This window comes from Podarcis bocagei, assembly GCF_964188305.1.
Source record: "Podarcis bocagei genome assembly, chromosome: 9".
NCBI classification, from domain to species: domain Eukaryota; kingdom Metazoa; phylum Chordata; class Lepidosauria; order Squamata; family Lacertidae; genus Podarcis; species Podarcis bocagei.
In genome coordinates, this window is record NC_138134.1 from 50839423 (window position 1) to 50853555 (window position 14133).

The 14133-nt window shown below is 38.6% G+C and overlaps 1 protein-coding gene across 11 annotated transcripts in view; it reads right to left on the bottom strand.

Annotated features, from left to right (window-relative positions):
• BLTP1 (bridge-like lipid transfer protein family member 1) overlaps nt 1-14133 on the bottom strand; it is a 106997-nt gene that overhangs the window by 79195 nt on the left and 13669 nt on the right. For all 11 annotated transcript variants that reach the window (XM_081208004.1, XM_081208002.1, XM_081208001.1 and 8 more), the window contains exons 6-15: nt 12543-12729; nt 10761-10842; nt 9911-10104; nt 7535-7614; nt 6907-7057; nt 4692-4848; nt 4034-4112; nt 3233-3324; nt 2203-2320; nt 652-807 (exon numbers count right to left, since the gene is read on the bottom strand). In XM_081208004.1, coding sequence (XP_081064130.1) covers nt 652-807; nt 2203-2320; nt 3233-3324; nt 4034-4112; nt 4692-4848; nt 6907-7057; nt 7535-7614; nt 9911-10104; nt 10761-10842; nt 12543-12729 — 1296 coding nt within the window. The remainder of the gene's footprint in view (nt 1-651; nt 808-2202; nt 2321-3232; nt 3325-4033; nt 4113-4691; nt 4849-6906; nt 7058-7534; nt 7615-9910; nt 10105-10760; nt 10843-12542; nt 12730-14133) is intronic.

Consider the following 14133-nt stretch of genomic DNA (forward strand, 5'->3'; position numbering starts at 1 on the left):
GGCCACACTGGTGCCCAGAATCCTCTGCTTGGACATGGATTGGGCCCGTCATCCCTGACTTTGGTTTTTGTCAAAACAGGTGGGTTTCTATCTGCTTATTCAGATGGCACATAAGCTACTCTTGTCACCTCTGAATTCATTGAGTTTTGGAATGCTCCTACTTGGAACAAGAGAACAGGCATCTTAGAATTTTGTTTGTACCTGCTTCCATTCCCCTTTTGATGAGTCAATACCTCTTCAATATCAATTGCTTTCTAAATGACAATAAAGGACAAGCGATACCCTCAGTGTTAAGGAATGCCTGAGAAAGGACACCCAATGAACGTATGGGAAACAGCTACCCTACCATGCAGGCAAATCCATACTTCCTGGTTAATCGCTATTGATTTATTTCCCCTTTCTGTGGAGCACTCTTTAAAATATACAATTAGCTACACTGAAAAAGTGGAAATTTAGTGACTGTAGGAACTGGAATCTATTAGTAGAACTAGCAAATGGCGCTGCTACATCAGGGATTTAAAGGCTTTTCACAATTAAAGGGGAAAGGAGATGAATATTATCTTCAGATAAGAAGGAATTTGTTTTGGTTAAGCATGTATTACTGCTGCATATGGAAAGGAGTGTAGCATGCCTGCTTTAAAATATTCTCACCATTTTCCTGTTGTTTTGTGGAACAATCAATCCAGTTGTGCTGATTTGCTGCCCAAATCATTTCAAACTGATGAAACATGATTTTAAAATTCCATGAATAGGGAACAAATGAGAAGATATCAGGAGCACTGTCACTAGACCAGTCCTGAATCAAATCTAAAAATAAAGGAGACATGTTACTGCAAGTCACTAGTGGGAAAAGACAATCGTAAAACTGATTATTATTTTTTTGCATTAAAAAGGTAGTTTCTTTACCTTTTCTGTTGCATAATGCACTAAAAAACCCCTGCCCTGTTGCAGTTTTAATCTATGCATTTCCCCCCCTCAGAAATAAATCCCAATTTGTTCAATGGGATTAGTTAAGTATGCAAAGGACCACACTGCAAAAAAAATTAAGCATCTATGCCTGCAATAATAGCAACAGTGATATACAGCAGTGGCCAGTTAAAAAAATGGGACTTGCCCATCCTTTCTTCCCTCCCTGCAGCACTGCCTCCCTGTCCTCCCATTCATCTTTAAGATCTGCCCTTTGGATCAGATTTGGAGAGAGGAAGATGTCCTGTTGTACAAACCAAACTCCATCTCTACTACTTTAAATATGTAGTTAAAGGCATTTGTGGGAAAGAGAAATACTCATTTGCCTCATTCCCAGTACTGTAATCCAAACGGCCATTTTCAAAAATCTTAACGTTTGTAGTAGTCTCATAGACTGCAAAAGTCAGTTTTAGTGTTCTGTTTCCATTTTAGAATTTTGACTTCAGTTTTAAATAAGTATATTTCGGAAGACAAGAACTAATACACTTGAATGAGCTATCAAAATTTAAAACATTACAAGTGCTGAATGTTATGCAATCAAAGTAGTCCAACATTCTTTCCCTTTTTTTGCAAAAAGAAGCAAAAATGACTTTGGAAATCACCTCTGCTTCTCATTTATTTCATTTTAACTTCATGTTTGGCTTAGGGTGTTTATGAAATGAGCTGCATTCACAGAAACCTTTAATTATAAAAAGAATTAAATATAATTTGAAAACACAGCTGCAATTTTACACAGCTCAACTTCTATGGAATATTGTGGGATTACAAAGTAACATAAAAGACAGCCACTTGAAAAGTAAACAGTCAGTTACTATTACTAATTTTGTTTTGCCCTTGTTTGTTTAGAGCTTTTGAAAGCAAAACAACAAGCTTGTATGGCCCAGGGGGATGGGGGCAAGGGTGGGGTTGGAGGGATGAGAGATTTGTTAATATTTCTAATTTAACACAAACATATGCTTCACGACAGTAGAATTTCTGTGAAACATGAATCATTTAGATGGCCAGTGCACCCAAACCTCCTTACTGAAATTGCTACGCAGGCATGTATTTTCATGCTCTTGTGATATAAAAAAATGTTCCACGGATGGGTTTGATGACTAAAGCAGTAGGGAGTGAACAAGAAAATAGTATATATTTGTAACAATTCTGAATAAGCATACATCTATGCAAAAACACACCCCATATTGATGTTGATACCATTTGAAAAAGCAAAGTACACAAAAACAGAACAGTTACCTGAAAAGAAACTTTTCTGAGCAAATATAAAGTGGTAGGTTGCTTTGTAAACTTCAACTTCACACTGCCATGACTGTGGCATGTTCCATATCCGGGGGTAGCAGGCATTAATATGAAACTAAACAAAATAAACAAGCAGCAGGATTCACTCTCAATATGGTGATCAAAAGCCAAAATTAAATGACAACCATGTAATCAATGGGTAATTAAAAAATTATTTCTTCCTAAGATGAGGAGAGAGTTAACCCAGTTTACTCAGTTTAAGTCTGTCAAGTTAAAAGGTCAATTCCCACATGATTTATCTGAAAACATCTATAATAAATGAACTCAAACTATGTAATTTCGCCATCTGCTTTCACTGCAAAAATATCAAGCGGCTTTCGACCTACAGTTTTGTATTAAAAAAAGGACACACCCCTGTACAAGAAGCCTGCTAAATCTGGAAGACCAGATTCTGAGGCAGCAACAATGAAGTATTTTGCAGAACTGGTGTGGTATCTTGAAATGTGCAGCAAGTTCCAGAGACTGAAATTGACAAGATGGGATGTTCACAAAGACAGTCTGTGACAAATCCTCACACTGGCTGAAGGATCAGAAGAGGCTTTGTGGGCAAGGCAGACTGAATGAAAAGTTCCAGAAGGCAGGATTAAGCTAAGCCTGATACGGAAGCTCCACAATCAGAATCTCTGTGCTGTTTGGTTTGGTTTGCTACTTTGCAGTCCAATGTGGGTGCTCTGAAGACCGGGAAAGGGTAATAATGAAGGAAAAGAATCCTTAACATACACCCAGGCTAGACCTAGCCAGCATAGTCTCTGTGGGGCTGCTCTCAAAAACTGAAATCTGCAGCTGATGCAGAATGTAGCAGCCTAGAACCTACATACCAAAGAAAATGAACACCTGGAATCACTGGTTCCAGTTTAATTTATTTTAAATCCCCGTGGTTTTTTTTCAATAATTCCTTACATTCAGGTAAGTTTCAAAGCAAATTACAGTAGAAATCACTCAGATGCTTATGCAAAAGAATACTTACCGCCAACATTTCTGCTTCTAAGAGAGTCCGGAACTGCATACTGCTGGTGGCATCTATATGCAAAAGCTGCCCTTTAATAGTAGGAGAGTAACCTAGTAAACAGAACCAACAAATTCAAGAATTGCCACTATGTCTTTCTTCATTTTTAAAAAAATGTAGTGGTCCCTCCAGTCTATCAGTGCCTAACCCACAGCATGGACTGATAGAATTAAAAATTAAGATTTTTAGATCAGTCTTCTACTCAGTTAAAAATAATAATCTGATGCTGCAAGGGGGCAGAGCATCTTATGAGTACACAGTACAATTTTCTTTATCTACAGTGTTTTGGGAAAAGAATCTATCATGTCCTTGCAATAGGGAAATTTGCAAAGAAGTATACAAAGAATACAACCAAAGGCATCATATCTTGAGTTCATCGCTTATTAATTAAGAATGATCAGCATGATAGTTCTTCAATGTTCCAGATCATTCATATACTTAAAAAGTAAAACTGTATCTCACTCCCAAGTAGATAGCACTGGAACTAAAGTTCACAAATCTTAAAGTATAAAGCCAACAACAAAAAAAGTTTTAAACAATGAATGCAAGCTGTGGACCGACATAGATCCACAGACTGTAGATTCGAAAGGGACCATGAGGGTCATTTAGTCCAACCCATTCCAACGCAGGAATTATTTTGAGAAAATTATTTGGTATTACTGAAACTCAACCCTAACGCATGTAATCTTATTGAACCAGGTTCTGCAAGTAACTGCTCTTCTGGAATTATTTCAACATAAAACACTCTCAGTCTCAACCTACCATCTTCTGCTACAGTCATGGGAATGTTAACCTCCAAATAAGAGCCTGCTCCAACGTTTACATGAACAGCATTAGTTTCCTGCCAATAAAAATCAGACATTATTTTGATTATTTGAACTCAGACTAAATCATGCCTCAAGTTATCACTTTAGAAACTTCCAGGATTTATGAAAGGGAACTAGTAGACCACAGCTGATTAAAAGCTTGATATACATTTAAAAAGTAAAAGAAAAACTCAATGAAGCTGAAGAAAAGCATGAGGAGTATTCATCTGAAGCTATAAGAACGGCAACAGATAACAGCTAGACAAATTAATGTTTGCTCATGAACAGCATACTATATTTAGTGGTTATGATTCAACAGTCCTCGCCAAGGTGAGCATTTCACTTTGTGAAATTTTATTCACAACCAGACGGGTGGAAATATTGTTAGTAATTTAAGTAATATATTTTGGTAGGTTATGATTTATGTGATCAGCCAAAATATATTGGATATGAATATTTACATATAGTCAAAAACAGAATGACAAACAAAGAAAATTCCATTTTATTTCAGAAGACACCTTTCAAGACTGAAATAATGATATTTGAAAGACTAATCTAAAAAATATACACGTATATTCCCAGATCTCACATGTAGATATGTCTTTCTTATTTACCCTATTTTTTGTGAAGAGCAGATCAATAGTGGCATCTGCAATGATATTCATACGGAGCTCAAAAGCAAGGATTTGTCTTGGCTTCCCAGGCTGTGGAATTTCTGAGACTTTCATGACTTGGTAATCTGGTGGGAAAAAGAATTTCCACAAACAGTCCCTACAAAACAACAGCAGAATATTAATTCAGTTATTCATCTAGAAATGAATATGAGCTATTTATATATTTTCTATAAGGCACTCTACACAGCACACAAGAAGCAAGAACATGAACTGGAGAGTGAAAAAATATGTGTTTTGCTATATTTCTCAAAAGGCTTGATTAGTGAAGCTATATTCCAGATTTATCTTAAGGCACTATAAAATTCAATTACCCTAGAAACTGAAAATAGAAATAAGAAAACAAAAAGATTTACACAGCTGACCTTGTCAAGTTAACCAATGAGATTTTAAATAAATCAATGTTATTTGAAAGTTACAGTAAGCATCCAACAAATGCTAACGTCAAAATATAAGATCCACTGTGTCCTTTAAACAGTGCATATGAACTCGTATAAAATGCACTTCTGTACGGAACCCAACCCTGCTCCCTAGAGCAGTAAAGGGTAACAGGCTGTAGAAGTGAAGCATGCTACCTATCCCTGCCTTGTTCAGCACAACTTATTCAAGATGAAGTTGCTAAACTTCAACAAAATTGTCCAGAGAAGGGGTGGAAAGCTACAGACCTTGGCCTAGTTTTATTGCAGGGGGAGCCAGGATGGAGAGGGGGAGAGGGGGGAAATACGGAATGGGGAAAAGCCAAAATGGATGAAGCAATGGAAGGTGGAGAAAACTCTCTGGAAGCAAGCAATATTGACATATGGCAAGAGGGGTTTAACTCTCCCCTGACAACCCACTGCATGGAGAGAAACAGAAAGAAAGTGGTGCATCTATTTTTGGCTTTACAGTCATACCTCGGGTTGAAGTAGCTTCGGGTTGAGCATTTCCGGGTTGCGCTCCGTGGCGACCCAGAAGTAACAGAACGTGTTACTTCCGGGTTTCGCCACTTGCGCATGCGCAGACGCTCAAAATGATGTCACACACATGCACGGAAGCAGCGAATCACGACCCACGCATGCGCAGACGCGGGTTGCATTCCCTTCAGGATGCGAACAGGGCTCCAGAACGGATCCCGTTCACATCCAGAGGTACCACTGTATACCCTTCTCGCCCACTGTTGACTTTGGCCCTGCCCACCACTGCCAAGGGAATGCAGCCTTCATTAGAAAGAAAAAGGTATCCATTCCAGACCCTGAGATCGTAATCTGAGGTCCTTATTCATGTGTCCCCTCCACAAGAGGTCCAAAGGGTGGCAACAAAATAACAGGCTTTTTCTGCAATGTGGAATGTTCTCCCCAGAGAGGCTCGCCTGACACCATCTTTATATAATTTCAGGTGCCAGGCAAAAACTTTCCTCTATAACCAGGCCTTTGTCCTTCTATCTGTAGCCATTTAAAAGTGGGATGGATGTTTTTAATGTATTTCTTTTTCCTCTTTGTTTTAATTTATCTATGTGGGGGGTTCTTATCTGGTTGGTTGGTTGGTTGGTTGGTTGGTTGGTTGGTTGAAAGTTGCTTTGGGTTGCTCTGGGCAAGATAAAGTGACTAACAAATTCAATAAGTAACAAAATAATAAGAATCATTCTGAAACACCAATCTGCTTTTGAAAAGCCAAGTTGTGTTCCTCAAACAGGCGATCAGCACAGTGGACCCAGTGGCAGCCTTATATAAAGTTATTCTTCAAGATTCAGGAAGGAAAATCCCTATGAACAGATGAAATGAGTTTCCAGGGAAGCACTACTGTTCATTCACCATTGAACACTTGATCAAAGTTGTCTTATAAAAGAGCAATATGAGACCTCTGTAGCCCAAAACTTTTAGAAGACATCTGGTACAGAGGCCTTCCTTTTAAAATTATCAAACTGGAATATGTCTAATCTCTGAACAAACAGCTACTCTATAAACATGCAGGTGCATGAACATGGGTGTGAACTATAGAGAAAGCAAAATTCATAACAGTATAATACAAACAAGCATATGTTTTATTTTAAAAAAGGGTTGATGTCCTCAAACTCTAGGCACATGAAAGTAGCTAGGACAACTTTGCTGGAAAATCTGTTTTGATTATATTCTTCCTTTTTTACAGTAGATATAAAAACAAAATAATTAAACAACAGTACCTTTGCCTGTCAGCCCATGGACCATAGTTGAAATCTGTTCCTTTGCCACAAACTATATCTAATCCCCAACAGGGCGGGAGGTCTTGCAATTTACTATCCTCATTACTTGTTTCTCCCTCATTAGTTTCCTCTGATTCTTCTGGTACAAGCCCTGTATTTTAGAAAAAGCATTTTAAATATAACAAATATTCAAGGAACATATCTGTAAACTACTACCAATTAACATAGAACCATGTACTTATTACTATGCAATTAATATATGCAGCGCTTTTTTTCTAGAAAAAAAGGTACAGGAATGCTTCCCAGTCCCCCGTGCTTGCGCGCCAGCCGAAGACACAGGGCTGCTCTGTGGATGGGCAGAGCTAATGCGCAGGGGAGAAGCTTCCCTGCCCATCAGTTCTGCAAGGTGCCCTGTCCCTCCTGCTTGCATGAAAACTATTTAAAACTAGTTAAAAGTAACTACCAGGGACTAGAGGAGCTGGGATGCTTTGGGGTGACTTGAACACTCCCCCCTCCCCCATACTATTTTCCCAATCTAAAAATGCCTACTTAGCAGCTGTTTACTAAGCAACTATGAGAACTACGTACTTGCAACGATTTTTAGCCTCTGAGCAGAAACTGAACTTACCTGGTTCATCCATATAATAGTAGATATCAACATCATTTGACTGCATCACAACAAAACCTTCACCCATTAATCTTGGTGGTCTGTTAAAGAAGAAAGGGGGCGATATAAACACTGTACACTCTAAGCTTGTGGTTTATCTGGGTGAGCTAACCAGGAGCCCAGGTTCAGATCCACATTGTACCAAATCATGGCTCAACTCAATTCAGCAGCAAAACAACTAAGGAGGATCAAAGTGGCTGTAATCTCTCCCAGAGCCCGCACACTTAGCATGATATGGTTTGGCTTAGCATGATATGCAAACCAGAGAACAGAATTGTTACAGATTGTACTTTTTGATTTTATGGCCACTTGGTCCCATTTTACTCTCAGCGATAACACTTCATGTATCTGATGTAGCAGTCCACAATCAATCAGTTAAGTCTTTAAAAGACTAATTCCTCTGGTAGTTTTCAACTTTCTGTAGAAAGAAAACCTGTAACACTATTTGGAAAACACACCAGGCTAATTTAAAACTCCAATTGCTATAATGAATTTATTAAGATATCCGGTTAGATCAAAATTGATATCGAAATCAAGATAATCCAATGTTAGTCAACCATAATGGCAAAACTCTTATATTTTCACCTTCTATGCTGAAGACTTGATTTGCCTTTCTTTTGCTTTACCCTTGCTCTATATTCACTCTTTTAATTTGCTAATAGTTTTCCAGCTAAAATAGAATCTGAGCCCATAGGGACAGACCATCTTCAGTAATTAGACCAATAGGTGTAACAAATCCATACAAAAAAAGAGCAAAACAATGTTACCCTGAGAATGACATCCACATTTTATAACTATAAAGGAAAAATTCAGTTATTTTGTGACTTTCATATGAAATAATTTCCCCAAAATGTAATTACTTTAGCCAATTAATTGAGCCATGTATAGTAGCTTCACTTCTTGAACATGACCTTGCTAAAGCAATACATGATAATTTCAGAATACACCTTCTCACTGTGCTGTCTCATATTACACTTAGTTTGTAGTCAATAGAAAACCAATGTTGCCTCACTTGGTCATTTGCTTTACTGCGAGTTTTAAACGATACAATTATTAATTTAGTTTGGCAATTTTGTTTGCTTAGTATGTTTATACATGTTCACTTTCACAATGGTGGGTGGCTGATGCAAATAAATTATCCATCAATTAATCTGTGAGGTAGAAAGCCTAATTTTTATAAGATGAGCATGCAATAATATTAAAGTTTGCAATAGTTCACCATGACTTGGATCCAGACATACACTTTCATCTCATTGAAATCAATGGGACAAGTGAGTCATCACTAACTTACCGTATTTTTTGCACCATAACACTCACTTTTTTCCTCCTAGAAAGTAAGGGGAAATGTCTGTGCGTGTTATGGAGCGAATGCCTGCGGGTGGCGGGGGGGGGGGATCTGCTGCAGTCGTGAGCAGAGGATCCATGGTTCCCCTTCCTTCCCTCCTCCATGGTTACAAAGCATGGATCCACATGGATCCTCAGGATTTTTGCATTGGGCTACTCCAAACTCACTGTCAGATCACATGTGTGTGGCCACAGCATGAACCACAAAAATCATATATCCACTATTTCGTTTAGAATATTTTTTTTCTTGTTTTCCTCCTCTAAAAACTACGTGCGTGTTATGGTCTGGTGCGTGTTATAGAGCGAAAAATACAGTAAATTCCATGGATCTCAGTGGGGCTAAAATGTGACTAACTTAGTATGGATTCAACCCTACTGATATGTAATTTATTTAATCATTTTCAATTTTTTCAAAATATATTTCTTTTCAGTTTCTAACTGCTTGCAGTTACACTAGTTTTGAAGCGTTGAAATCTTAGAACTAAATGTTTAGCCTCATTTGAGCTTCAGAAATAATAACACCTCTCATGATTATGACAAACACACTTTGGGTCACTTAGAAGGTAACTTTATAGTTGTGTGGTGATTTTATCTTGTTATACAATATTCAGTGAAATGAGAAGCCGAGGTGAGACTTCTATGTTGATCTTTACTAATACATATGCTACCAATTACTATAACAATTCCTTCTAAAATATCAAGTCAAAATTATCTTATATCAGCAACCAAGGATTAACACAACTAATTCTAATATCATTTTAAAAATACAGTCAACAAAAACATGCTGGGGGTCCACAAGTTAACCACCCCTCACTAATGCTCCCCTTTTAGTGTTGGGTGTTTATCCCCAATTAAAATTGTGCATTAATTTTTTTAGGGTGCTTGAGGATGCACAGTGGTCCTTTGTATGAAGAGTTTTGGACCCAATTTTGTATACACTATATTTTTCAAAATATTTTTCAAAATATTCCTACATAAACTGTAAACACTTACTCATCATTTTGAAGGCCAACGTATCTTGGACTTGGAACAAGCATGACCCTCACATTTTCCAGTTTTCCTTTCACAATGTGCATAAATTGATCAAGGTGACTTGAAGGTGGTTTTGTGGTATATGTTAAGAAAGCATCATCAAAGTTAATGCAGATGGTTTGAGGCTGATAATGATTCCCAAAGGCTAAACGACCCTTAAATGAGTAAGACAATTAAATGTTAGCTTTTAATTCATCGTCATAAAAGTCATCCTTCTCAATTATTTCTTTATTATTGGTATTCTCTCCAGTTAGGACTATAATCAGTCCTGAGCAGCCCATTAGTGTTGCAAACTTATAACCAGAATAATTGGGATTTATTTCTTAATGAAAGGTTATTACACTTGAAAACAGCAAGGTTTTTGTACTAAAACACAACATTTAGAACAAGAAGATTAGACTCAAGGAAACAACAAGCATGATTTTAAATCCAGGTCAATCAATGAATGGCATTTACAATTTGCATATTTGTTTGAGAATAAAATACATCTCAGTTATGGGGCTGCCACTGCAAACAGGGCTATTCTCTTTGCAACATATTGATCCTAATTTCCACAAGGAAATCATAATTTCTCCAAGCCATCTAACCAAACTCTTATAATGTCCTTCCAGAAACTAAGGTATAAAGAAATCAATTTCTGAAAGACTTACTCAGAACCCTAAGGAAGCCATGTGACAAACTTCTTATGCTGCCTAAATTAAATTTTTTATTATATAAAAGTAAAATATTATAAATTGCTACTAAAGTAGGTCTTCGAACTGCAGAGGAAAAAACCAGGTAATCTGTAAACACAACAGAAGATTTCACTTACTGTGCTGACATTGACTTTGATCACAGGAATAAGAGATCTCCATGATGATGAAGGGTCATGTGATTCACTTTTTACTTTAACACTGAGGATGGAAACATACTTAGATTTATATAATTAACACATTCAAAAAAAATTTTCACTGATGCCCCAAACATACATGGAAGTCAGACAAAAAAGGAAATGGAATCAAATTCCTGATACTCTAAAGCATATTGAAACTGACTACAGAAAACACAAGAGTTTTACTGAGTACATTAAAAAACCAAGTGCACACAACATACCAACCTATCAACTTATTTATTTATTTATTACTAATGGGGAGTCTCACAGCTTCACAAGATGTGATACAAGGAAGGGGTTTTTGCTGCTTCCATCTAGGCATTACGCAGTAACATTTCCTTTCTCCAATTTTTACTTAAGCAAAAATGACTTTATAGCAGTCATCTATTGCACGAAAGTGACTGATTTGGGTAATTCTCTTAGACCATTAAACCCCTGGAAATGCTCTCTGCTGAAGTTAATTACAATTACTCTAAAGAGAAACACAAAACAGAACAGATGCAGGTAATTCCATCGACCTTTAAAAGTAACTGCAACTGCAATATGCAAGGCCATTACCAGCATTCTAAAACTCATTTTCTATTTTATGTCCCCATTTATTTACTTATAAAATTGTTGTCATCCTACACCTTCCATACCAATAGGACCCTCAGGGCAGCTAGCAATTGATAATAACAATAAAAGCACGAACAATTTAAAACACAAAAAGCTGCCAAAACAATACCGACAAAAAAGTAGCAAAGATCTGAGACAAAGAATAAAACAAAAAATTGAAACATAGCTGTCTAAACAAGAGTACCTTAATCTGATAACTAAATGTACCCAAGATAGTATCTATCCAGTTCTCATGAAATAAATGATTTCACAGACTGGGCACCACTGTCACTTACTCCCACATTAAATGGGACAGTGGACACACACGAACGCATAAACACAGTGTCCCTTCCACAGGTAGAGAGTTAGGTAAAGGTAAAGGGACCCCTGACCATTAGGTCCAGTTGTGGCCGACTTTGGGGTTGCGGTGCTCATCTCGCTTTATTGGCTGAGGGAGCCGGCGTACAGCTTCCGGGTCATGTGGCCAGCATGACTAAGCCGCTTCTGGGGAACCAGAGCAGCACACGGAAACGCCGTTTGCCTTCCCGCCGGAGCGGTACCTATTTATCTACTTGCACTCTGATGTGCTTTCGAACTACTAGGTTGGCAGGAGCAGGGACCGAGCAACAGGAGCTCACCCCGTCACGGGGATTCGAACTGCCGACCTTCTGATCGGCAAGTCCTAGGCTCTGTGGTTTAACCCACAGCGCCACCCACACCAGAGAGAAACAAAAACTTTTTTTTATTAAAAAAGGGAATAATAAAGTTAACAAATACTGCTGCTCTTACTTCAATAGTGGCACCGTTCAGTTCTGACAGAGGTGTATATAGTAAAAGTGCATTCCCAACTATGTTGAACAAGCAATGCTCTGTGCTATATTCCACATTCCAGAGGATTAGATTTTCCAATATCAAACTTTCACCTAAAAACCTGAAGAGTTTATGTGGCTGAGAGACCTTAAAAAATAGAGCAGTTTATGTTCAAACATACTCTTTAAGTAAGAAGAAGGTGCTACTTTATGGTCTTCAAGGAAGAGGCTAGTAAATCAACTGAACAAAAACGCAAAATGAAATAACTCAATCTGACACAACATTCAAATAGATACTCAAGTGAATAAATAGCTGTACCTTTCCAGATTTGTGTGTGTTCGTTCTCTCCCATTTTCTCGTGCTTTCTCTTCCTCTTTCTTGGGAGGAATTATGGTTGGATCCAAACCAAATAATTCCTGAAGTTGCCCATAAAGGTCAGAACGGTTATACACATGAAATTCAAAATCATTGACCATGATATACAATCTTGTTTCTGCCTTTGGGTCTGTAAAGTGCAACAAAACAGGGGGGCTTTTCATGAGACAGCCTCAGAAAACGAACACACTTGTTTTGTAAAAACAGTAGTACACACACAAAAATATGTATACTAACAAATTTATAGAGTAATGAAGTAACAGAGGTATACAAATGCCCAAAGCTTTAAAAGTGAACTTTTGGGAGAATTATAAGCCAGTATGAATGACTAACAAACTGAAGTTAAGGCCTGTAAATAACTACTCACCGTTTCACCTGTGGCTTCCCCCTATTACATCCTAGCACTAAAGTAAGGAAGAATTACATAGATTGTCTTAGGCCTACATGGGCAGGTAGGCTACTTTTAAAATAAATGGTTTAATTACCGTATTTTTCGTCCCATAGGACGCTCCGTCCCATAGGACGCCCCTAATTTTTTTGGGGGGGGGGAAATAAAGGGGGAAAAAATTCCCTTTATTTCCCCCCAAAAACCAGGTCGGGGAACAGCGGGATGGTGGCGCTGCGCCTCCCCGCTGTCCCCCGAGCTTCTGGGGCTGGCCGATGTCTGCCCGGCGCGCGGGGCGCTCTGCTTCAGGGCACCCCGCGCGCCGGGCGGCAGGCTGCTATCCGCAGCTTGGGGAGCCCCACGCGAACTCCCGCGGGCTCCCCGGGCTTGCTGATAGCTTCCTGAAGCCTGGAGTGCGCACCGACCCCTCTCGCTCTCCAAGCTTCAGCGAAAACCTATATTCGCCCCATAGGACGCACACAGATTTCCCCTTCATTTTTGGAGGGGAAAAAGTGCGTCCTATAGGGCGAAAAATACGGTATATAAAAACCCACACTGTGACAGTGACTGGAAATCTCCTTAGCAATAGACAGAAAAAGCTGAAGTGTATTACAAATAGCTAAGGAAGCAACAAAGAACCTGGTGAGATCTTAAAGATTTACTGCATAATAACTTTTTGTTCTCGTATCCTCATTCAGCCTGTTTCTACAGTCATGTTTACTCATTATATGTATAGCTTATACTGCCGCCCAATAGCACTGGGTTACCATATACGACAAAAGGCAAGCTTTGTGTTTAAGTCCCAGCCTAGTAGCCACAGCAAGTGAGTGCATGAAATTCCATTCAGGCAATTGAGCTGACAAAGCAGGCTACCAGAGGACGCACGTCTAATGCTTCACACTCAACACAGAAATGCGTAAGAGTTTTGTCTCTCCTCTGCCAGTCTGTAACAAGGTAGAAACTTTCCCCCCGCTGATGGGTCATGACTGCACCGTTTTGTGGTTCTGCTTCTTTTCCTCTTCTTTTTAGATGTAGCTGCCATTATGCCACACCCTCACTGCCATGGTCTCACAGTAGCCATTTGTTTTATGCCACACCCCCAGAGCACCCATTTCATAACCAGCACCCACAACACTTTCTCAGAATTCC